The sequence below is a fragment of the Jaculus jaculus genome, chromosome 11 (genome assembly GCF_020740685.1).
Source record: "Jaculus jaculus isolate mJacJac1 chromosome 11, mJacJac1.mat.Y.cur, whole genome shotgun sequence".
Lineage (NCBI taxonomy): Eukaryota > Metazoa > Chordata > Mammalia > Rodentia > Dipodidae > Jaculus > Jaculus jaculus.
The window spans coordinates 24,620,659-24,646,441 of record NC_059112.1 but is presented as its reverse complement, the minus strand read 5'-3'; the positions used below and the strand labels follow the sequence as shown (position 1 = coordinate 24,646,441).

Genomic DNA, 25,783 nt, shown 5'->3' with positions numbered 1-25,783 from the left:
AAGAGAGAGAGAGAGAGAGAGAGAGAGAGAGACAGAGAAGAAAAGAGAGGAGAGGAGCTTCTGTGGGAGGGAGGATAGAAGGGAAAATAAGTGAATAAATAAATAGTGGTGTTGTGGCTATATTTTATATGCTTATATATGCGGCTATATTTTATATGCTTAGTATGTATTTATGTATTTATTTATAGTAAGGTATATTTTCCTATTATCACTGATCTAGCAGTTTTTATGGGGAAGCACTGTGTTTAGGGGTTTACATGCATCAGTTCACTTCATTGATTTAGCAAGGTTTTTTTGTTTTTTGGTTTTGGTTTTTTGAGGTAGGGTCTTGCTCTAGCCCTGGCTGACCTGGAATTTACTCTGCAGACTCAGGGTGGCGTCGAACTCACAGTGATCCTCCTACGTCTGTGTCTCAAGTGCTGGGATTAAAGGCGTGTGTCACCGTGCCCAGCATGATTTAGTAGTTTTTACAGTGACTATGTTTAGGGGTTTACATGCATGGTTTCATTTACTACTCAAAACAACCCTAAGAGGCAGTCACTGTTACCATCTCTATTTTATAGATAAAGAAACTAAGACCCGGACAAGCTAAGAAATCAGATCGAAGTTCCACAGCTGGCCGGGGAAGGTGCTTGTAATCCCATAATTGGGGAGGTGTAGGCAAGAGGATCAGGAGTTCATGTCTTGGCTATATACCAAGTTCAAGACCAGCCTGGGCTTCATGAGACCTTGTCTCAGAATAATAACTACATAAGAATGAAGACAGTGACTCTTTTTTAAAGATATTATTTATTTTTATTTATTTATTTGAGAGCAACAGAGAGAGAGAGAGAGAGAGAGAGAGAGAGAGAGAGAGAGAGAGAGAGAATGGGCACTCCAGGGTCTCCAGCCACTGCAAGCGAATTCCAAATGAGTGCACCCCCTTGTGCATCTGGCTAACGTGCATCCTGGGGAATTGAGCCTAGAAAAGGGGTCCTTAGGCTTCACAGGCAAGTGCTTAACCGCTAAACCATCTCTCCAGCCCTAAAGACAGTGACCCTTGAGAAGCCAAGTTTGTACTTGTGTCTTGGGCACATACTATCCTTTTCCCAAGTGCCCCCTCTCTCTCCTAATGTTTGTGCTTAAGTCTATGTTAATACCTTTTCTTAATAAACTCTGATTCATTTGAAAAAAGAGGGCTGGAGAGATAGCATAGTAGTTAAGGTGTTTGCCTGCAAAGCCAAAGGACCCAGGTTCAATTCCCCAGTACTCACTTAAGCCAGATGCAAAGGGGGTGCATGCATCTGGAGTTCATTTACAGTGTCCAAAGGCCCTCTTTCTGAATAAAATAAAATAAATAAAAAGAAAGATGATATTTGTTCTTCCATTCCTTCCATGTTGTTAGAAGGTCTTTTAGTATAAGGGCTCACTAGGATTCTTTATTATATGGGCAATCTCGTCTGAGGAAGGACAATACGGTCCCCATCCTCCTAGAATGGTTCCAGGAATGCCCCTAGAAACTTGTCCCCAGTAGGCAAAGATTCTCAGATGTTTCAGCCAATAAGGAGTCAGTAAGGGGAGCCAAGAACCCTGGATGGAGAGAAAGGAGTAGGGAAGGATAGGAGACCATTTATACTAGACTTTGTGTGAACCACAACTCAACTCCATGAGAACAGGGTAGGAGTATTTGCAAGCACCCTCCACACTGCTATGTGCTTATAGTCTGTATCAAGCAATATGGAATTTTGGTAATGGCTTGCCATGTCCTTCCACGCTACACAGACATGACAGCCCATTGAAGCAAACATTTACAACAGATGCTACCCCTTCATGACCCTTGTCTGTCTCTGCTGGGTAGGATTCTTCTGGGTGATCTTTCTTTCTTTTCATTCTGTTTTTCTTTGCTTTGTAATTCCTCCCCCCCCCATAGCACTTGGGAAGCAGAGGTAGAAGGATTGCCATGAGTTTGAGGCCACCCTGAGACTACATAGTGAATTCCAGGTCAGCCTGGACTACAGTGAGACCCTACCTCGAAAAATCAAAGACAGAAAACACAAATACAAAGTCAGTCATGGTGGTGCACACCTTTAATCCTAGCACTCGGGAGGCAGAGGTAAAAGGATTGCCATGAATTTGAGGCCACCCTGAGACTACATAGTGAATTCCAGGTCAAGACCCTGAGCAGGAGGGTCTACAGCAAGACCCTACCTTGAAAAACAAAAATAATAATGATAATAATACAGGGCTGAAATGTAGCTCAGTAGTCCAGCACTTGTCTCCCATGTTTATATTGTGAACAAAGTAACTTGGGGTAGGTGGCCTGGATCCTGTCACTAGACATCAGCTGCTGGAGACAAGCCATTGTACATCTCTGGGTGTTTAGTTCCCCACAAGAAAGTGACGTGTGGAGACTCAATTCCAAAAGGACCTTTAGTGGTGGCGATTGCAGAGTGGGTGGCTTATTGAATGAAGCAGGAACCTGAGCCTCAAACCCTATCACTGGGCACTGGAATGGAAGATCCAGACAACTAGGAGGAGAGCTTTGGAACGCTGTCTTTGGAACACCAAGTGTCCTTTGAATTTATGACCTGGCAGTGGCTATGGTTTCCTGCATAATACTGGCCCATCAGCATTTCATCATGGATGATGGAGGGGGGATAAAAAGATATCAAAGTGGAAGAGGGACTAACTGGAAAGAAGAAGCAGTTCAGTGGAAGGGAGAGGAAGGACAGACGGGGACAGGAAAAGGTAATGGGAGGGGATTATGATCAAAACATTATGTACATGGCATAAAAACGTTTTGGGGGGGGGCTGAAGAGATGGTTTAGAGGTTAAGGTGCTTGATTGAGAAACCTAAGGACCTAGGTTTGACTCCTCAGAGCCCCCATAAACCAGATGGACATGGTGGCACATGCATCTGGAGCTTGTTTGCAGTGGAAGGAGGCCCTGGTGTGCCTATTCTGTCTCTTTCTTTGTCTCTCGTAAACAAATAAAATATAAAATGAATACAGGTAGGCATGGTGGCACACGCCTTTAATCGCAGGAGTCAGGAGGCAGAGGTAGCTGGATTGCTGAGTTCGAGGTCACCCTGAGACTACACAGTGAATTCCAGGTCAGCCTGAACTCGAGTGAGACCCTATCTTGAAAAACTAAAACTAAAAATAAAAATAAAAAGTTTTTTTTTTCCTTGGGCTGGAGAAATGGCTTCTCAGTTAAAACACTTGCCTTTAAAGCCTCAGGATCCAGGTTCAATTCCCCAGTACCCATGTAAGCCAGATGCACAAGGTGGCACATGCATCTGGAGCTCCTTTGCAGTGGCTCGAGGCTCTGTTATGCTCATTCTCTCTCTCTCTATCATCTTTCTGCCAGGTATCTGTCTTTGCTTCTTTATCTGCTACTTTCTCTCAAATAATTAAATAAATAAATAATTTAAAAGTTTTTCTTTAAAAAGTGTTGGGCTGGGGCTGAAGAGATGGCTTAGCAGTTAAGGCACTTGCCTGTGAAGCCTAAGGACCCAGGTTCTACTCTTCAGATCTCAGGTAAGCCAGATGCACAAAGGTGAGGCAAGCGCAAGGCCATACATGCCCACGAGCTGGAGCAAGCACCTGGAGTTCAATTACAGTGGCTAAGGCCCTGATGTGCCAATTCTCTCTCGCTCTTAAAAAAAAAAAAAAAAGCTAGGCTGGAGAGATGGCTCTGTTTTTAAAAGTGTCTGCTTGCAACACCTGACAGTCTGGGTTCGACTCACCAGTACCCACATAAAGCCAGATGCACAAAGGGCATATGCATGTGGAGTTTGTTTGCAGTGGCAGAAGGACCTAGTGCGCCCATACTGACTTTCTCCCCCCCCCTTCTCTCTCTCTCTCTCTCAACTAACTAAATAAAAATATTTTAAATTTAAAATAAATGTCATTGGATGACTGAGTCAGACTAGAGTGTGAAGAAAATAATGCCTTCTCAAGGAACAGAAGGGAAGAGGCAATTAAGAAACACTCAGCTGATGGCATGGGTGTCTGTTCGGTACAGAGGATATGTTCCTGAAGAGGAATGAGGTAACTCATTAGCCACTCTAACCTGATAAAATAGAGCTATCCAATTTCCTTGCCCTGATTCCAGGCAGCCACATTATCTTAATGTGGTTTCCAAGGCAGCTTCCTCTGGCCAGAGGAAGGACAACTGAGTGCCCAGACTACATCCACAACTGAAAATCAACTTTAAAAAAAATCGCAGCGAAAGTAGATCACATATAAGAGTGACTATGAAATTGTATAAAGTAGCTAGCGTTCAAGTGCACAGAGAAAGCATCATGGCTTAGCAGTCATTCTCACTGATTGGGTTAGCCTTGGAACCATTTGTTATAAGAGCTGGTAAACCCTCGTCATCTTGGTGAGTGGGAACATTCTGGATCTGTAAGGCCAAGCAAGAGGAGAAATCACTAGCACGTATGTAGGGCTTCCCCATTTACTCATTTATTATTATTATTATTTTGTTTTACGAGGTAGGGTCTCACTCTAGCTCAGGCTGATCTGGAATTCACTATGGAGTCTCAGGGTGGCCTCGAACTCACAGTGGTTCTCCTACCTCTGCCTCCCAAGTGCTGGGATTAAAGGCGTGCGCCACCATGCCCGCTGCTTCCCCATTTATGACGTGTCTGAATACACAGTATACTGTAGCTATCAGGAGAAGGAGTATTGTTTTCTATATTGAATAGTTCAGAGATGCTCAGAAAGACTAGACAATTCCCCTAGAATTGTGGGGTCAGAAAGTTTGGACTGGCAGTGAAATTCATATGCTTTGCTCCAAGCCCAATTCACAGCATTGCTGCTTCTTCAGGGAGCAAATTTGCTTCTTGCATTTAGCGCACTTCCTTACACATATACTCCCACACATTTATGAGGTCTGTGCCCAGTGAGACAGTGGGAGAAGTGACCAGACACAGCAGTAGTGAAGCAACTTGCATGTCAGTCTTTTATAGAAACTAGGAAAGCTGGGCTTGGTGGGGCATGCCTTTAATCCCAGCACTTGGGGAGGCAGAGGTAGGAGGATTGCCGTGAGTTCAAGGCCACCCTGAGACGACAGAGTGAATGCCAGGTCAGCCTGAGCTGAGTGAGACCTTACCTTGAGAAGAAAAAGGAAGGAAGGAAAGAAGGAGGGAGGGAGGGAAGTAAGGAAGAAAAAAAGAAAAAAGAAAGAAAGAAAGAGAGAAAGAAGGAAAGAAAGAAAGAAAGAAAGAAAGAAAGAAAGAAAGAAAGAAAGAAAGAAAGAAGGGAAGGAAGGAAGGAAGGAAGAAGGAGAGACACAAGCAAACAAACAAATAACAAACAAATAAACTAGGGAATTATGTCTTCTCTCGTTTCAAATACCAGTAGAAGGTCAGGGGTTCCCCAGGAGTATGAACCATGGCACTAACCAGTCAGCATCCCAGACCCTGGCCCCAGGCTGAATCTGACAGATGTCCCAAGTTTCCATTCTGCTTATATGGAGTCCGTGGGCGTCTTATGTTCTCCTTTTGTTCTGAATGGCTTGCTCCTGCTCAGGGTGTCTAGGGACCGCCACTGGCAGAGCTCCCCCAGAGTAGTTTACCCAGCCACGCAGCTACTTGAGTTGCCAGGCTCAGGTTACCAGGGAGGAGGAGGACCCACAGTCTCCCTCTGTGAGACTGGGACGGTGGGTGCTTCACAGAGGGAACGTGGAAGTCCATGCTCCCTGGCTGGGACAGCCTAGAGGCTTGCAGAGGGAAGATGAGCAGGCCGCATTCCTATATCTCCTTCTGCTGGATTTATTTTGCTGCTTCAGGACTGAGAGGTGAGAAGCTGGTGGCATGTGTCCATCTGAGCTCCGCAGGATCAACGTCTATGGTGGGAGGTGGGAAGGGACAGAAGATTCCGAAGGGCATGTGGATGTGTTTATGTTTCTTCCTGGCTCGGGCTCATCTGGGTCCATCAACCATGACAGAAAAAAATAATAATTTGCCCACTCACCCTAAACTTGTCCCTTAACCCATGTGGAGCCATCCATCCCCAGTTTTGGCAAGAGCAATGTTATTTTTGTCTTGAGATACAACGTAAATGTTGATTCCAGTTTCTTTTTGGAGCAGCTGTAGAAACAGCAGATGGAAAATACGCTCAGAAATTGTTCAGTGACCTTTTTGAAGATTATTCCAATGCTCTGCGTCCAGTGGAAGATACAGATAAAGTTCTCAATGTCACACTGCAGATTACACTTTCTCAGATAAAGGATATGGTAAGTGACATTCAGTGAGGGCATTTTGGGAAGGAGGTTACATTGAAAAATCACCATTGTCCCTGAAGGGAATGTCTTAAGGGGGCCTTAGAGAGGGGGAGAAAGCAGACAGTTTCATGTACCAGGTGGTAAGAGGAGACAGAGCCAAGGGATGGAAACGCTACAAAACAAGGTAATTTCACTAATGTCATCTGATGTTCATGATGTTACTATCGCCTGCCATTCTGGTTGTGACTCCTAACAATCTTAGATAATCTAAGAAAGGTGGTGTTGTAGCCACTAAGATAATAGGCACGTGGAATAGCCAAAATAAGTAAATTAACTGAAGCTGAAAGCAGAGCAGAGTTTGCCAAGGGTTTGGGGGAGCACAGGGGAATGGCCAGTGGTTGCTTGACGGTTCTGAGGCGTCTTTGGAGGGTGATGAGATTGCTCCCGAGTCGGCTGATGGAGATGGGTGTGCGGCATTGTGGTTGTGCTAGAAGCCACTGAATTGCACACTTCTAAACTGGGGGAAATGCTGCTTTTTATGGTATGTGAATTTAATCACGACTGAAAATAGACCTAGCATAGCTGGGAAGGTAGCTCAGTGGATAGGGCGCCTGTCTAGAATGTACCAATAAACCAACTGTGGCGGCACACACCAGTACCCCAGCTCCCGGGAGGTAGAGGGCGGAGGAACAGGGGTGCAAGGTCATCTTCAGCTACACGGTGAGTTCAGGGCCAACTGGAGCTACATGAGCTCCTGTCTCAAAAAGAAAAACAGGGCTGGAGAGATGGCTTAGCGGTTAAGCGCTTGTCTGTGAAGCCTACGGACCCTGGTTCGAGGCTCGGTTCCCCAGGTCCCACGTTAGCCAGATGCACAAGGGGGCGCACGCGTCTGGAGTCCGTTTGCAGAGGCTGGAAGCCCTGGCGCGCCCATTCTCTCTCTCTCCCTCTATCTGTCTTTCTCTCTGTGTCTGTCGCTCTCAAATAAATAAATAAATAAATTTTAAAAAAAAGAAAAACAAAGGACTGGGAAAGATGGCTCAGTGGTTGGGATGCTTGCCTGCAAAGCCTGGTCACCCTGGTTGGATTCCCCAGTGCCCACTTAGGGCCAGGTACACAGAGAGGCACATGCATCTGGAGTTCCTTTGCAGCAGCTGGAGGCTGCAGATGGACCCGTTCTCTCTGTCTGTTCTCTCTCTCTCTCTCTCTTTGCAAATATTTTTTTCTGTTTTTTAAATTAATTTATTTTTATTAACAACTTCCATGATTGTAAACAATATCCCTTGGTAATGCCCTCCCTCCCCCCACTTTTCCCTTTGAAACTCCATTCTTCATCATATCTCTTCCCCCCTCTCAATCAGTCTCTTTTATTTTGATGTCTTGATCTTTTCCTCCAATTATGATGGTTTTGTGTAGGTAGTGTCAGGCACTGTGAGGTCATGGATATCCAGTCCATTTTGTGTCTGGAGGAGCATGTTGTAAGGAGTCTCTCCTTTGGCTCTTACATTCTTTCCACCACCTCTTCTGAAATGGACCCTGAGCCTTGGAAGGTGTGATAGAGATATTGCAGTGCTGAGTACTCCTCTATCACTTCTTCCTAGTACTATGATGCCTTCTGAGTCATCCTAAGGTCACTGCCATCTGATAAGAGAAGGTTCTCTACCAAAAGTGAGAGTAGCATTAATATAAGGGTATGAACATTAAGAGAAGTGCTTACTAGGCAGTTTGATGAGCATAGTATATACATTTAGCCAGACAGCAGCAGACATTATACCCCTAAGACTCATGACTACCCTTGTTTTAGGTTTTCAGTATCAGGCACATATTCTTCCCATGGAGCGGGCCTCCAGTCCAATTAGAGGGCAGTTGGTTTCCACCATAACAGACATGCCACTATAGCACCCGTTGGCTCATTTTACCTGGCTGGCAAAATATAAGGCTTTCAGTGTCCACTTTTGAGGATCTTCACTGGTGATTTCTCTAACCCATTGAACTGTACGCAGAATGGCTTCTTCCATCTTCTGTCAGTTGGTAATAAAATATTTTTTAAAAAAGAAAGAGGGCTGGAGAGATAACTCCATGGTTAAGGCGCTTGTCTGTAAGGCCTAACAACCAGAGTTCAATTCCCCAGAACCCATCTAAAGCCAGATACACATGCATCTGGAGTATGCAGTGGCTAGAGGGGCTGGCATGTCCATTCTCTCTCTCTGCCGGGCATGGTGGCACATGCCTTTAATCGCAGCACTAGGGAGGCTGAGGTGGGAGGATGGCCCTGAGTTTGAATTCCAGGTCAGACAGAGTTAGAGTGAGAACCTACTTCAAAAAAGAAAGAAAGAAAGAAAGAGGAAGAAAGAGAGAGAAAGGAAAGATGGTAGGATTTACTTATGCAAAGATACGAGGCTTGAAAGGTGTTTTCTTTTGCACGTAGTAGATATTTCTGGAATCCCTCACTCAAGTGTGTCAGTAGGTGATCTGTTTTCAGAGAAGACCCGTACAAGGATCTGGAGACTTAAACAGCTGCCTTCTTTACATTCTGCATTCCACAACAAGAAGGCATTTGGTAGTCACTCAGCTCAATGGGATTTTCAAAGCTCTCACTGGTTAACTGAAAAAAAGTGGATGAATGCTCTTGAAATTTCTGTTGGGAAGAGCAAATGTCCTGAAGACAGAAGTTGTTTCCTGGGATAGTGACATCTGGATTCATTGTGTAGGATGAAAGAAACCAAATTCTGACTGTATACCTGTGGATCCGCCAGATCTGGTATGATGCCTATCTCACATGGGATCGAGACCAGTACGACGGGCTGGACTCCATCAGGATTCCCAGTGACCTGGTGTGGAGGCCAGACATTGTCCTGTACAACAAGTAAGTGCAGGTCAGATCTGAGAATTTCCTGCGAGGAACCTGTTCATTTAATAAAATGAAATGACAAAGAAATATTTAAAACATGAGTGGGGCTGCGTGTGGTGGTGCATGTCTTTAATCTCAGCACTCAGGAGACAGAGGTAAGAGGATGGCTGTGAGTTCGAGGCCAGTCTGAGAATACACAGGGAATTCCAGGTCAGCCTGGGCTAGAGTGAAACCCTACCTCGAAAAACCAAACATGCATATTTCTAACAAGTGCTTGCTCTCTCTCTGCCTGCTTGCAAATAAATAAATTAAAATAAAACATGTATAGGGGCTAGAGAGATTGCACAGTGGTTCAAGTGTTTGCGTGAGACGGGCATGGTGGCACATGCCTTCAATCCCAGCCCTCAGGAGGCAGAGGTAGGAGAATCACCATGAATTCGAGGCCACCTTGAGACTACATAGTGAAGGAATTCCAGGTCAGCCTGAGCTAGAGTAAGACCCTACCTCGAGAAACCGGAAAAAAAGTGCTTGCTTGCAAACCAGATGGCCCAGGTTCAAATCCCCAGCATCCATGTTTTAAAGCCAGGTGCACAAAGTGGTGCATTCATCTGGAGCTAGTATGCAGTGGCAGTGGCCCAGGTGTGCCTGTTCTCATTCTTTCTCAGTCTCTCTCTCTTTCTCCCACCCCCATCCTCACTGCTTGAAATAACTTAGAAATTTAAAAATTAGGGGCTGGAGAGATGGCTTAGCGGTTAAGCGCTTGCCTGTGAAGCTTAAGGACCTGGGTTCGAGGCTCGGTTCCCCAGGACCCACATTAGCCAGATGCACAAGGGGGCGCATGCGTCTGGAGTTCTTTTGCAGTGGCTGGAAGCCCTGGCGCGCCCATTCTCTCTCTATATATATCTGCCTCTTTCTCTCTCTGCCTGTCGCTCTCAAATAAATAAGTAAAAATAAACAAAAAAAATTTAAAAATTAAAAAACAAACATGCATGGAGCATGCATCCATGTCCCTAGGCCAAGCCTCAGATAATAGATTAGTGGGTCGTGAATGCTGGAAGGAGACTATCCAGTTCAATCCATGGTCAGCCTTTTGTGTGCAAAATTGGAACAGCATGAGATTTCAAGGCTGGTGTAGCGATGTGTGCCGATTGGGTGACTAAAGAGCAGACGCCTGCCCTCTGGTGCTTGTGGAGGCTGGAGGGATGAGAGGGACTGGCAAAGTTCCTTTCTCCTGTGGGCTGTGAGGAGGAAACTGCTTCCTGCCTCTCCTCTAGCTTCAAGGTTCTAGAAGCATCTTCCACGTTCCTTGAACTAGAGAGCATTGCCTTGATCTTTGTCTTGCCCTCACGTGGGGTTCTCGCTCAAAGTCCCTCTCTCATGAGGAGACCAATGACATGGGCCTGGGTGCCCACCCAGTTCCAGCATGATTACATCTTCGCTCATTTTATCTACAGTAACCCTCCTCCTCCTCTCCTTTTGAATTTTGTTTGTTTGTTTGTTCATCTGTTTTTCTGAGATAGAATCTCCCCAGTAGCCCAGGCTGCCTTCAAACTCACCATCTTCCTGCATCAGCTTCCCAAGTTTACCACCATGCCCAGTTTAACCCTATCCTTACGTAAGGTCACATTCTGAGATGCTGGCTGGCTAAGATGTCAACATATGAATTTTTCTGGAGACACAATTCAACCAGTAACAGCGGTGTTTGCCATCCAAGATGTTGTATCAATGATAGCGATACTATGAAAATTAAGTTGGAGTGGGCCATCTAGAAGCTGGCTGTGGGTTTTTGGACTCTGGAGTACAGGGTGAACTGGATCATAGGACTGTCTTGTTTCTTATTCTGGGAGCAAGGGGCCTTACGTATATTCATGTTTCTCAATCTGTAAAGTGCACTGGAGTCACGTGGGGAGCCTGTCAACCCTCAGGTTTGGGTTCAGCAGGTCTGGGGCGGGCCTGTGGGTCTGCACTCCTGCAAGCTCCTGATGGTGTTGGTGCTGCGGATCACAGGCTGCATTTCGAGACGCGCCGGATCTCCCATCTCAAAACGTGCTCCCTTTCCCTACCAGCTCCTCAGGAGTTTCTCTCCCTTTTTAATCTGGAACCCAAATTCTATGGATGGCCAGCGGGCTCAGAACAATGTTCTGAGGCTTAGAAAATTGTGAATGAAGGAAATCTTGTGGAGAAGGAGCAAGGTTGGAGGTATCTGGTGGTAGAAGCAGCCGTGGTGGGCATCAGCTTCCAGTTTACTCTTCTTCCTCACTCAGAGCCCATTCAAGGGTCATGACTTCTTGGATCATAACATGTTGCCCTTTCCCCACATAGAGTGACCACGAAACATTTCATGTGCCTTCTAAGCAAATAACGTTCAATAACTAGAACTGTCATTTTTGGGCTGTGGAGATGGCTCAGCTGTTAAAGGTACTTGCTTGCAAAACCTGCTGGCCCAGGTTCAATCCCCCAGTACCCACATAAAGCCAGATGCACATGCATCTGGAGTTTGGTTGCAGTGGCATGCCTATAACCCCTCCTTCTCTCTGTGCTTGTAAATAAATAAATAAATATTTTTTTAAAAAAGGAACTTGAGGCTGGAGAGTTGACTCAGTGGTTAAGGCACGTGCCTACAAAGCCTAATGACCCAGGCTCAGTTCCCAGTACCCACATAAAGCCAGATGCACAAAGTGGTGCATGTGTCTGGAGTTTGTAGCAGCTAGAGGCCCTGTTATGCTCTCTCTCTCTCTCTCTCTCTCCTTGTAAATAAATAAATTTAGGGCTGGAGGGATGGCTTAGTGGTTAAGGCATTTGCCTGCAAAGCCAAAGGACCCAGGTTCAATTCCCCAGGACCCACATTAGCTGGATGCACAAGGGGCACACACATCTGGAGTTCTTTTGCAGTGGCTGGAGGCCCTAGTGTGCTCATTCTCTCTCTCTCTCTCCCCCTTTCTCTGTCAAATAAATAAATGTAAATAAATAAATATTTTAAAAATAAGTAAATTTTAAAAGAACTGATATATTTGTAATTGTTTTTAAGTTTATTTACTTATTTGAGAGAGAGAGAAAGATGCAGATAGAGTGAGAGAGAATGAGCATACCAGGACCTCTAGCCACTGCAAACAAACTCCAGATGCATGCTCTACCTTGTGCATCTGGCTGATGTAGGTACTGGGGAATTGAACCTGGGTCCTTAGGCTTCACAGGAAAGCTCCTTAACCACTAGGCAATCTCTCCAGCCCAAGAACTGATGCTTTAATTATTACTTTAAGCCATCCTTCTCTCTCTTATGCCCAAGAAGAAAATGGCTCCTCTACCACATGGTCCTTGATCCTCTGATCAACAGAGTGCAAGGGGCTACACAGTTGACACAGATGATCTGTTGGAGTAAGTTCTAGGGAGAATCTAGTGCCTTAAAGAAGCAAGCCATGTGCTCGTGAGCTCACGTTGCTCTTCCTCTGACTTCCAGTGGCCATGAAAGAAGAGTAACTACCTGAAGGAAAACAGACCTCCTACACCCAGAAATAGGGATAGGTGCTGACAAAGCTAAAGAAAACGTAGCTAGGGGCTGAAGAGATGGCTTAGCGATTAAGGCACTTGCTGGCAAAGCCAAAGGACCCCGGTTCAATTCCCCAGTACCCATGGAAGCCAGATGCACAAGGTGGTGCCTGTGTCTGGAGTTCGCTTGCAGTGGCTGGAGGCCCTGGCATGCTCAGTGTTTCCCTCCCTCCCTTCTCTCTCTCTCAAATAAATAAATAAATAAAATAAAAAGAGGCAATTAATAAAATATATCCAGAATAAGCAAGCATCTCTAAGACTGAATGAATGACTTTTTTGTTTATTTATTTATTTAAGAGCAACAGAGAGAGAGAGAAAGGGAGAGAGAGATAGAGAGGGGGGTTGGAGAGAATGGGCGCGCCAGGGCTTCCAGCCACTGCAAATGAACTCCAGACGAGTGCGCCCCCTTGTGCATCTGTCTAACATGGGTCCTGGGGAATTGAACCTTGAACCGAGGTCCTTAGGCTTCACAGGCAAGCGCTTAACCACTAAGCCATCTCTCCAGCCCTGTGTTTTCCAAGAAGCTATACTGAATATACTCTGGTACTTGGCTGATCATTATTGGGTGAGGAGATTTTTAGCATTGACGGGCTTACTTTCTGTCAGGATTAGACCAAGGGGTGGTATTGAAAATGGGTGGGAATGAACACAGGGCAAGGAAGCTTAAGGAAGAAGACAAAGGAACTTGGCTCTGACTCATTCCAGAAGATGGAGAAGGGTGCATTAGAGGCGATTCCAAATTCATAAACCAGGACAGAGAGATTGCTGGCCCACTGCCAAAGATGCTGAAGGGACAGGCAAGGGACAATGAGCAATCTGGGGCTAAGGATCTAGGTAAGATCTTCCTATGACGGGGCTGTCATTGTCCCTTTCTAACCTCTAGGGCTGACGATGAGTCTTCGGAGCCCGTGAATACCAATGTGGTCCTGCGATATGACGGGCTTATTACTTGGGATGCTCCAGCCATCACCAAAAGCTCCTGCGTGGTGGACGTGACCTACTTCCCCTTTGATAACCAGCAGTGCAACCTGACCTTTGGTTCCTGGACCTACAACGGCAATCAGGTGGACATATTCAATGCCCTGGACAGCGGCGATCTCTCGGACTTCATCGAAGATGTGGAATGGGAGGTCCACGGCATGCCAGCTGTGAAGAATGTCATCTCCTATGGCTGCTGCTCGGAGCCATACCCAGATGTGACCTTCACGCTCCTTCTGAAGAGAAGGTCCTCCTTCTACATTGTCAACCTCCTCATCCCCTGCGTCCTCATATCTTTCCTGGCTCCCTTGAGTTTTTATCTCCCAGCAGCCTCGGGAGAGAAGGTGTCTCTGGGGGTGACCATTCTGTTGGCCATGACTGTGTTTCAGCTGATGGTGGCGGAGATCATGCCGGCCTCAGAAAACGTCCCTCTGATAGGTAAGTTCAAGTGTCGGCACTTGAAACCTGGCTTTGCAGCAACAGGGACGGTGTGTGTGCGTGCGTGCACGTTCAAACCATAACAGTGGGCCTAATTTACGTGTCACTACAGGTGGTCACATAATCCACTGGGTGTCTGCAAACGGGATCATTAAATATAGGTTTGGTTATCAGGATGAGACAGGTCTAATGATCCCTGGGTTTACAAAAGAACAATGCTTTATGTTGTATTTGCTTATTTGTTTTTTTGTTTGTTTGTTTGTTTTTGTGTTTTCAAGGTAGGGTCTCACTGTAGCCCAGGCTGACCTGGAATGCCCTCTGTAGTCTCAGGGTGGCCTTGAACTCACAACGATCCTCCTACCTCTGCCTCCCGAGTGCTGGGATTAAAGGCGAGCGCCACCAAGCCCTGCTTTTGTTTGTTTTTTGAGACGGGGGTCTCACCTTGTAGCCCGGGCCAGCTTGAAACTCACTAGGTAACCCAGGCTAGACTGAAACTCATGACAGTTCCACTTGTGCCTTCCTGGTGCTGGGATCACAGGTGTAAGCCACAACACCTGGCCTGCATTCCAGTTTACAGCAGTGGCTCTCAAAGTGGTGTGTGGACCCACAAAATCAGCGTAAGTTGAGAGTGCACAGCTACATGAGCTCTCCGCCCCACATTCCCACCTACTGAGCTAGAAACTCCAGGAATGCAGCTGGGAGATCTACTCATGAAGCCCTCCAGGTAACTCGGATGTGCTTTCTGGTCAGGTCTGCAAAATAATGACTTAGATGCTAAGGCTCTGATTTAAAAAAAATTTTTTTTTTGTTTATTTTTATTTATTTATTTGAGAGTATCAGACAGACAGAGAGAGAAAGAAGCAGATAAAAAGAGAATGGGCGTGCCAGGGCTTCCAGCCACTGCAAATGAACTCCAGACGCATGTGCCCCCTTGTGTATCTGGCTTGACCTAGCTTTGCAAACATCAGGTGATTCTATATCAGAACACATCCTCGAAAGTCTGCAGTGATGTAAACTTGCAACCAAGAGTTGAGGGTAGGCTGGGCCCAGCCATCTCTGCCTCCCGGCTCCCATCCCTACTTGCTCTGAGATCTCTCGGCCACGTTTAACATCCACTGCCATCAAGGGGACTCCTCCAATCCAACATCGCCATCCCAACTTGCTGTTATAATAGATGGTCACCAGAACCAGAAGCTACACATAATCCTTATTTATTTATTTATTGGTTTTTCAAGGTAGGGTCTCACTCTGGCTCAGGCTGACCTGGAATTCACTATGTAGTCTCAGGTGGCCTCGAACTCATGGTGATCCGACTACCTCTGACTCCCAGGTGCTGGGATTAAAGGCGTGTGCCTCCACGCTCTGCTCCTTTATTATTTTTTTTAAGTTATTTATTTATTTATTTATTTATTTGAGAGAGAGAATGGGCAGGCCGAAGCTTCCAGCCACTGCAAACGAAGTCCAGATGCATGCGCCTCCCCCGCCCCTTTGTGCATCCGGCTTATAGGGATACTGGGAAATCAAACCTGGGTTCTTAGGCTTCGCAGGCAAGTGCCTTAACTGCTAAGCCACCTCTCCAGCCCTGACATAATCCTTAAAGTAAGCAAAACAGAGATATTTCACAGCTGTCGAGGACTTAGAGAATAATACCAAAGGGATATTGTGCAATGTTTTGCTCTCTACGGAATCTAATTCCCCAATATTCAGGCACTGCTGCATTGGTTTCTATGGAGAATTCTTCCTCTTTGTTTAAGTCAGAGACTCATTCAGCCCAGAATAAGATCGAAATCATGCTCAGTTTAATTGGTACAGTTTCCAAAGAGAGATGGCTTACAGGAATTTTGGAAGCATTACTTCTTCTGTTACTATGATGCTATGAAACTTGTCTTTTTAGAAGGTATGTGTATGGATTTTGAGAATATTTATTAACAATCCTAATATATTATTTGCAGCATCTATGAAGTGTCCTCCCCATCTTTTATGATTATTTGAGACAGGATCTCACTACGTTGCCACGTTGGCCTTGAACTTCCCATCCTCCTGCCTCAGCCATTTGGGTGTTAGGATTTCAGGTGTGATTTACCATGCTCAACTTTTATAGGAATATTGTATTCCCAGTTTTTTTAAATATTTATTTTTTTCTTTTTTTAATTTATTTATTTATTTGAGAGCGACAGACACAGAGAGAAAGACAGATAGAGGGAGAGAGAGAGAATGGACGCGCCAGGGCTTCCAGCCTCTGCAAACGAACTCCAGACGCGTGCGCCCCCTTGTGCATCTGGCTAACGTGGGACCTGGGGAACCGAGCCTCGAACCGGGGTCCTTAGGCTTCACAGGCAAGCGCTTAACCGCTAAGCCATCTCTCCAGCCCAATATTTATATTTTTTATCTTTTTAAAAATATATTTTATGTATTTGAGATAGACAAAAAGAGAATGGGTGCACCAAGGCCAACAGCCACTGCAAACGCACTCCAAACTCATGCACCACCTTGTGCATCTGGCTTAGGTGGGTCCTGGAGAATCAAAGGTGGGGGGCTTGCAGGCAAATGCCTTAACCACTAAACCATCTCTCCAGCCCATGCTCCTAGTTTCTTTTTCTCAATTTTTATTAACATTTTCCATGATTATAAAAAATATTCCATGGTAATAACCCTCTCCCCCCCCCACTTTCCCCTTTGACACTCCATTCTCCATCATACCCCCTCCCCATCTCAATCAGCCTCTCTTTTATTTTGATGTCATGATCTTTTCCTCCTCTTATGATGGTCTTGTGTAGGTAGTGTCAGGCACTATGAGGCCATTTTATGTCTGGAGGGACCGTGCTCCCAGTTTTATAGAAACATTTTTAAGTTTTCCATTTGAAATGTAGCATTTCATGTATGTTTCTGGCCCATATTCTAATAGGACCTCTGTAAGTGAATGATAAACATTACTAAACATTACTACGGAGATCTGTTCTGGGACACATGGCTGCGTTGGGCCATTCTAGACTCAGAGCACGTCTGCTTTTCACTTGGAGCAGGCTGACCTCACGGCAAGCTCACTGGGGGCCAGGCTGTTATCAGAAAGAGCTCGCAATGGTTTTGCTGAGTCATTTCTTTTTTTTTTTTTTTTTAAATTTTTATTTATTTATTTGAGAGCGACAGACACAGAGAGAAAGACAGATAGAGGGAGAGAGAGAGAATGGGCGCGCCAGGGTTTCCAGCCTTTGTAAACGAACTCTAGACGCGTGCGCCCCCTTGTGCATCTGGCTAACATGGGACCTGGGGAACAGAGCCTCGAACCGGGGTCTTTAGGCTTCACAGGCAAGCGCTTAACCGCCAAGCCATCTTTCCAGCCCATTGCTGAGTCATGTCTGACCCAGGACAAGACCGTCATTGTTTCAAGGCCAGGCTGATGCTGACTGAGATAAGCTCCAGGACTCCGTGACATTGAAATACTGTCTGTGTACAAACCGGCCCCATGGCCTCTTAACATGACTTGGAACAGACTTTCTTTCTACGATCCTGCCCGCAGTGGCTGCGCCACGGTGTATTAATAAACTCTACTTTGCCATCTCTTGTCACCTGACATAGTGATAATCAGATGCCTTGTGCTTATTTATTAAGATCATCATGTGAATTTTCTTTTACTCATTAAAGGTGTGAATTACCTCAATAGGTTTTCTGATGTTGAACATCTTTGGACTTGTCAACTAAACTCTACTTCTTAAAAAAATTTTTTTTGTTTATTTTTATTTATTTGAGAGCAACAGACAGAGAAAGAGGGAGAGAGAGAGAGAGAGAGAGAGAGCATGGGTGCGTCAGGGCTTCCAGCCATTGCAAACGAACTCCAGACGCGTGTGCCCCCTTGTGCATCTGGCTAACGTGGGACCTGGGGAACCGAGCCTCCAGCCGGGGTCCTTAGGCTTCACAGGCAAGCACTTACCTGCTAAGCCATCTCTCTGGCCCCAAACTCTCCTTTTCCATGCTATATTATCATTTTTAGACACTGTGCAGGAAGGGATATAGCTCAGTGGTAAAGCACATGCATGTTAGGCATGAGGGCCTAGGTTCAATTCCTAGTACTGAAAAAATAATTAAAAGTCACTAAGAAGCTGGAGAGATGGTTTAGTGGTTAAGCTCTCGCCTGTGAAGCCTAAGGACCCCGGTTTGAGGCTTGATTCCCCAGGACCCATGTTAGCCAGATGCACAAGTGGGTGCAAGTGTCTGGAGTTCATTTGCAGTGGCTGGAAGCCCTGGCGCACTCATTCTCTCTCTCTGCCTCTTTCTCTGTTACTTTCAAATAAATAAGTAAGAATAAACAAAAAAATTTTTAAAAATAAAAATAAAAAAAGTCACTAAGAAATTCCATTAACTAATATATTATATATATCATATATATGCATATATATTAGCTAATAGAAAGTTCTCAAACATGTCTGTAAGGGAAATGCATTCACATTTCTTTCCTTGTCTTTTGTTTTTTTGAGGCAGAGTATCACTCTTGCCCAGACTGAACTGGAACTCTGTAGACCCAGGTTGGCCTCAAACACACAACAATCCTCCTCCCTGTGCCTCCTGAGTGCTGGAATTAAAGACATGCACCAAGATGTCTTGCCCTCTTCTATTTTTTTTTTTAGGATCAGACCTCCTGTATGTCTGTCTGTCTGTCTCTCTTATGAGTAACCTTCTTAAAGCTCTATCAGGCCAGATATGGTGTCGCACATTAATCCGAACACTTGGGAGGCAGAGGTAGGAGAATCCTTGTAAATTTGAGGCCAGCCTAAGATTACATGGTGAATCCCGAGTCAGCTTGGGCTATAGAGTGAGACCCTACCTCAAAAAAAAAAAAAAAATCAACTTTACACACCTTTTTTTGGTGAGGGGATGCTTGCTATGTTCCCCAGGCTGACTCCTAATTCATGAGCATGCGAATCCTCCTATCTCAGCCTCCAGGGTAGTCAGGACTACAGGTCTGGACCACCGTTTCCAGCTTTATTACTCTTTTTGAAAATTTGTCTTTGGTTTTTCCTCACCTTCTTGGTTTTTTGTTCTAAAAAAATAAATTTATGCCTTATCTTTAGTGTGTCTTTTCTTTATAACCTTTTTTCATAAACATCACATTGTAAAGACTATGGTACAATGTCTCCTTTCTTCGTCAACAGTAATTGCCTTCCATATTAATGAGATCTGATGATATTCTTAAAAGCCAGTCAGTCGCTGGGCATGGCGGCACACACCTTTAATCCCAGCACTCGGGAGGCAGAGCTAGGAGGATTGCCGTGAGTTTGAGGCCACCCTGAGACTCCATAGTGAATCCCAGGTCAGCCTGGGCTACAGTGAGACCCTACCTCAAAAAAAAAAAAAAAAAAAGAAAAGTCAGTCAGTCACCCAGGCATGGTGGTGCACGCCTTTAATCCCAGCACTTGGGAAGCAGAAGTAAGAGGATCACCGTGAGTTCAAGGCCACCCTGAGACTACATAGTAAATTCCAGTTCAGCCTGGGCTACAGTGAAACCCTACCCTGAAAAATAATAAAAAAAAAAAGTCAGACAATCATTGTTTCCTGAGAGCAAACAAGCTTCATAACATAGTCACAGTGAACATTTACAAACCTTTAAACTTAGAGCCAAAGACAATATTGAGAACTTTACGGCATCATCACTCTTGAAGGTTCTCATATTACTTTTATACTCATTTTACAGAGCAGGAAGCTGAAGTTCAATAGGGTTTTTATTTTTTATTTTATCTTGGCTTTAAAAAAATTTATTTGAGAGAGAGAAAATTGGCATGCCAGGGTCTCAGCCACTATAATCAAGCTCCAGACACTTGCACCACCTAGTGGTCATGTGCAACCTTGCACTTGCCTCACCTTTGTGCATCTGGCTTACGTGGGATCTGGAGAGTTGAACATGTGTCCTTAGGCTTCTCAGGCAAGCACCTTAACTGCCAAACCATCTCTCCAGCCCCTAGCTTTGGCTTCTTGAGGTAGGTTTTCACCTAGCCCAGGCTGACCTGGAATATACTATGCAGTCTCAGGCTGGCCTCGAACTCACAGGATTCCTCCTACCTCTGTCTGCTGAGTGCTGGGATTAAAGGTGTGTGCCACCACCTCCAGCTTTTCAATGGGGTTTTAAACTTTGCTTAGGATCCAAGTCTAGTGGGACTCAAAGGAAGTCTGATTCCAAAATCTCCATTAGTAGCCACTGAAATAGATCACTTACTTAAAATAGGTGTTTGTTTCTTTTTCAGAAAATCTGAAGAGAGTATCATGAGGAATTTAGCTGGTATAAATTTTTTAAAAATTATTTTTATTTATTTATTTATTTGACAGAGAAGAGAAAGAAGGAGAGAGAGAGAGAGAATGGGTGCACCAGGGCCTCCAGGTACTGCAAACGAACTCCAGACATGTGTGCCCCCTTGTGCATCTGTCTAACATGGGTTCTGGGGAATTGAACCTGGATCCTTTGGCTTTGCAGGCAAATGCCTTAATCACTAAGCCAACCTTCCAGCCCTCTTTACAAATTTTTATTTATTTATTTTTGTTTATTTTTATTTATTTACTTGAGAGCAACAGAGAAAGAGAGAGAGAGCGAATGGGTGTACCAGGGCCTCCAGCCACTGCAAACGAATTCCAGATGTGGGCACCCCTTGTGCATCTGGCTAGCCTGGGTCCTGGGGAATCAAGCCTCGAACTGGGGTCCTTAGGCTTCACAGGCAAGCGCTTAACCGCTAAGCCATCTCTCCAGCCCTTTTTACAATTTTTTTATTGGCAACTTCCATAATTATAGGCAATAACCCATGGTAATTCCCTCCCCACCACTTTCCCTTTGCAACTCCACTCTCCGTCATATTCCCTCCCCCTCTCAATCAATCTGTGTTATTTTGATGTCATCACCTGTTCCTCCTATTATGATGGTCCTGTGTAGGTAGCATCAGGTACTGTGAGGTCATGAATATCCAGGCCATTTTGTGTCTGGAAGAGTGCATTGTAAGGAGTCTTACTCTTCCTTTGGCTCTTACATTCTTTCTGCCACCTCTTCCGCAATGGACCCTGAGCCTTGGAGGGTGTGATAGAGATATTTCAGTGCTGAGCACTCCTCTGTCACTTCATCTCAGTACTATGGTGTCTTCTGAGTCGTCTGAATGTCACCACCATCTGAAAAGAGAAGCTTCTCTAACCAGAAGTGAGACTAGGGCTGGAGAGATGGCTTAGCCATTAAGGCATTTGCCTGCAAAGCCAAAAGACCTTGGTTTGAATCTCTAGGACCCACATAAACCAGATGCACAAGGGGATGCATGCATCTGGAGTTTGTTTGCAGTGGCTGGAGGCTCTGGCAAGTCCATTCCCCCCCCCTCTCTTTCTCTCTCTGCCTCTTTCTCACAAATAAATAAAATATATATTTTTAAAAAGTGAGAGTGGGCTGGAGAGATGGCTTAGCGGTTAAGCGCTTGCCTGTGAAGCCTAAGGACCCCGGTTCGAGGCTCTATTCCCCAGGTCCCATGTTAGCCAGATGCACAAGGGGGCGCACGCGTCTGGAGTTCGTTTGCAGTGGCTGGAGGCCCTGGCGCGCCCATTCTCTCTCTCTCCCTCTATCTGTCTTTCTCTCTATGTCTGTCGCTCTCAAATAAATAAATAAAAAATGAACAACAACAACAAAAAAAGTGAGAGTAGCATTAATACATGGGTGTGGACATTGAGAAGCTGCTGTGGCTTTCATTTCAGGTAAATACTACATAGCCACGATGGCGCTGATCACAGCCTCCACGGCGCTGACCATCATGGTGATGAACATCCACTTCTGTGGGGCTGAGGCCCAGCCAGTGCCGCACTGGGCCAGGGTGGTCATCCTGAAACACATGGCCAGGATCCTGTTTGTCTACGATGTAGGTGAGAGCTGCCTGAGCCCACGCCCCAGTCAGGAGCCCGATCACCTCACCAAGGTTTATGGCACACTCCCGGCATCCCACTTGCAAATAGCTGGGCACAAGGAAATGAGCAGACTCTTAAAGAATGACCTGGGTTCTCAGAGCGGGGCGCCCCAGGACGCTGATGGTTACTGTGCCCGCTACGAACTGCTGACGAGAAACATTCAGTACATTGCCAAGTGCCTCAAAGACCACAAGGCCACCAACTCCAAGGGCAGTGAGTGGAAGAAAGTTGCCAAAGTCATAGACCGCTTCTTCATGTGGGTTTTTTTCATTATGGTATTTGTGATGACTATTTTGATCATCGCAAGAGCAGATTAGAAAGAAGAGGAAGAAGGAGAGAAAAAAGGGCAGATTGGTAGGCATTTGATATTTGGGGAGAAATTAATAAAGTTCCCCTAAGATATGCTCCGATGTTGGAGTTGAGTTGTTGTTCATATATAATTTAGGGGTGATGTTGTCTATGTTTTTTTTAATTTTAACTTTAAATCAATAGCGTTGCTGCGTGTTAGGTTTAGTTAAGAGATCCAAAATTTTAAGGGTAAGGTAGAAGAAATAAAAGACCCTCTTCACAGCCTACCAGAGTAGCAGACCTCAAATATACATAATTATTTATCTCTTTTATTCATACAGAAACAGCACAGAGAACATTCCTACCTGAAATCTAAAGCAAGCAAGGGCCAAACAAAATATGAATTCATGTTCTCTTAGTCCCTATTAAAACATGCCATACAAAAGGAAATTAACCATGTTGTTCAGGCATGTGTATAGCTGGATCTCCAATGATAGATTAAAGGTTTTTGTTTCCTGGCTGAACATGATGGCACATGCCTGTAATCCTAATATCTGGGACATGAGGTAGAAGGATTACCACAAGTTCAAGGCCAGGGTTATAGTGATATCCTATATTTGTTTAAAATTAGAGCTCGGGCTGGGGAGATGGCTTAGTGGTTAAGCGCTTGCCTGTGAAACCTAAGGACCCTGGTTCCAGGCTCAATTCTCCAGGACCCACGCTAGCCAGATGCACAATGTGGCACACACGTCTGAAATTCGTTTGCAGTGGCTGGAAGCCCTGGCGTGCCCATTCTCTCTCTCTCTCTATCTGCCTCTTTCTCTGTCACTCTGAAATAAATAAATAAAAATGAACAAAAAAATTAGAGCTCATCACTGAAGTAGACTTAAAACTCACCCACAATGGCTCAATTTTGCAGAAAAGGGGGAGGAAAGATAGTAAGAGCCATAGGTTGAGACATCATGCCCAGAGACATTTTCCCCTCCCCAAAATAACTGATTACTGCTCCTACAACGCATAAATTACAACCCTATGGGGAATACTTGCAACCCCACTGAGGAGCATCCCCAGTGAAATGGGGGCAGGGACAAGGGAAAAGAGGGTACCAACACATAATGTATCCATATGAAACATCTTGTTAATAATAATAAACATTTAAAAATAAATACATAAATAAAAACTGAGTATGAGGAAAAAACATAATAAAGATTTTGTAACACAGAAAGTCTGGGTTCAGGGAGCTGGAGAGATAGCTTAGCAGTTAAGGCACTTGTTTGCAACCTAAGGACTCAGGTTTGATTCCACTGCCATGTAAGCCAGATTCACAAGGATCTGCAAGCATCTGGAATTCACTTGCAGTGGCTGGAGACCATGGAATGCCCATTCTCTCTCTGTCTTTCTTAGTCTCTCCATATATATATATATTACTCTTTCTATCTCTCAAATAAACAAATTAAAATTTTTAAAAAATTTAAAGAAAGTGTGGGGGCTGGAGAGATGGCTTAGCAGTTAAGCACTTGCCTGTGAAGCCTAAGGACCCTGGCTTGATGTTCAATTCCCCAGGACTCACGTAAGCCAGATGTACAAGGTGGCACATGCATCTGGAGTTCATTTACAGTGGCTGGAGGCCCTGGTGTGCCCATTCTCTCTCTCTCTTTCTCTCATTCTCAAATAAATAAATAGACAATAAAAAGAAAGTTTGGGTTCAGCCATTTCAAGGGAAAGATAGAGGAAAAGGACTTCTTCAGAAAGGTGATGACAAATGTTTGTTATATTGTGTATAAACTCTAAAGGTGAATCATTCCTGTCTTTAATTAAAATATGATAGATGAGGGTGTTCTTGCATTTAGTTTTTGGTTAAAATAAAATAATAAGGCTGGGCACCTTTAATCCCAGCACTCGGGAGGCAGAGGTAGGAGGATCACTGTGAGTACAAGGCCACCCTGAGACTCCATAGTGAGTTCCAGGTCAGTCTGGGCTAGAGCAAGACCCAACCTTGAAAAAAGCAAATAAAACAAAAAACAAACAAAAAGATAATAAGCAAGTTGAACCCATTTAATCATTCAACTCTGCACCAAACATTTGTTGTTTCTTCTCCAAATAGTAAAGCTATCTGATTTGTGTTTGCTATGGATGTCATAGCAGATCTATGCACAAGCTTGATGGGTTTTGATCTTCACAGGGCCATGAACTTGGCAGAAAAATTTTGCTTTTTTTTTTTTTTTTTCCCTCAGAGGAGGAAACTGTGGTTAGGGAAATGGATATTAGTGACCTGCCTCCTCAGGGTCCAGCTAAGTGGTTAGTGGAGCTGGGATTCAACCCTTAGCACTGGAGGTCCAAGCTGCATCAGGTCTGCTAAGGCACCATTCTGTCTTTGGCCATGGCAGATTTTGATGTGGAATAGGAGAGACTGAAGGCTTCTCACTGTGTGTGTGTGTGTGTGTGTGTGTGTGTGTGTGTGTGTTGCTTTTGTTTTGAGACAGATTATCCTGTAGCCCAGATTAGCCTCAAACTGGGACATGGCTTTGAACTCCTGATCTTCCTGTCTCTCTCCTTCCTAAGCGCTGGGATGGTAGGTATACCCCACCATGCCCAGTTTCTCCTTAATTCTAGACTTGCTACCATAATTTACTTTCTATATACTGGTGGTGGTTTGAATGCAGAATGAGTCGCCCATAGACTCATGTGTTTGAGTACTTAACCCCCCAGCCGATGATGCTGTTCTGGAAGGTTGTGGAACTTTTAAGAGGTGGGGAGCCCTGCGGGAGGAAGTGTGGGAGTGAGCCTTGGAGTTTCATAGTCCAGCCCTGCTTGCTGCTTTGATCCGGCTCTACTTCCTCCCAGCTGCTGTGACAATTGCACAATTGATTGTAGCTTCCTGCTTCTGTCATGCTTTCTCGGCCATGATAGACTTCCCCCTCAAAACTGAAAGTTGAAAAAAAAAAAAAAAAAAACCCTTCTTTCCTTAAGCTGCTCCAGTTCTGGTACTTTTTGTTCCAGCAACAAGAAAGTAGCCAAAATATCTTGATTTCCATCAAATGTGTCTTTATGGATGGTAACTCCCTAATGCTCAGAACCTAAGCATGTGTTAAGTTACCGGGCAATGAGGAATTAAGATTGCTAATCAAACAACCCTGAAACAGAGATATTTTCTTGGCTTATCCATGTGAGCCTAATGTAATCATATGGATCCTTTTGTGGAAGAAGGAAGACAAAGAGAGAGAACCAAAGAGACGGCATCATAAGAAGGACTCAGACGAAGCGTCTGGAGCCATGGTCAACAATATACAGCTCTTGAAGTTGAAAAAGACCCAGGAACCAACTGTGCCCAGAGCTCATTGACCTTAGCCCACTGAGACATGGTCTCAACTTCTGAATCATCACAACTCTAAGGTAGTAACTATTATGGAAGTCATTACATTTGTGGTAACTAGTGGAAGTCTTAAGGTCAACTGGAGGCAATGCCATGAAAGGATTGTGTGAGCTTGGTCTCTCTCTAGCTTCCTGTTTGGAGACGTGGATCTCTTTGTCCTGCATATACCTACACCACCGCTATCCACC

General features: G+C 44.9%; 1 protein-coding gene across 1 annotated transcript; it reads left to right on the top strand.

The window, feature by feature from the left end:
- Window positions 1-5,720: 5,720 nt before the first annotated feature.
- On the top strand, window positions 5,721-22,251 carry Chrna9 (cholinergic receptor nicotinic alpha 9 subunit). Its single transcript, XM_004658665.2, has 5 exons — window positions 5,721-5,784; window positions 6,077-6,222; window positions 8,919-9,073; window positions 13,488-14,020; window positions 21,728-22,251. The coding sequence occupies exons 1-5, from the start codon at window positions 5,721-5,723 to the stop codon at window positions 22,249-22,251; spliced, it is 1,422 nt and encodes a 473-aa protein (XP_004658722.1).
- Window positions 22,252-25,783: the final 3,532 nt, after the last annotated feature.

Bases quoted from the DNA above. Each gene is read 5' to 3' on its own strand.
- Chrna9 (XM_004658665.2), top strand. From the start codon at position 5,721: ATGAGCAGGCCGCATTCCTATATCTCCTTCTGCTGGATTTATTTTGCT. The intron at 6,223-8,918 runs GTAAGTGACATT...TTCATTGTGTAG, and splicing joins TTTCTCAGATAAAGGATATG to GATGAAAGAAACCAAATTCT. The intron at 14,021-21,727 runs GTAAGTTCAAGT...CTTTCATTTCAG, and splicing joins AGAAAACGTCCCTCTGATAG to GTAAATACTACATAGCCACG.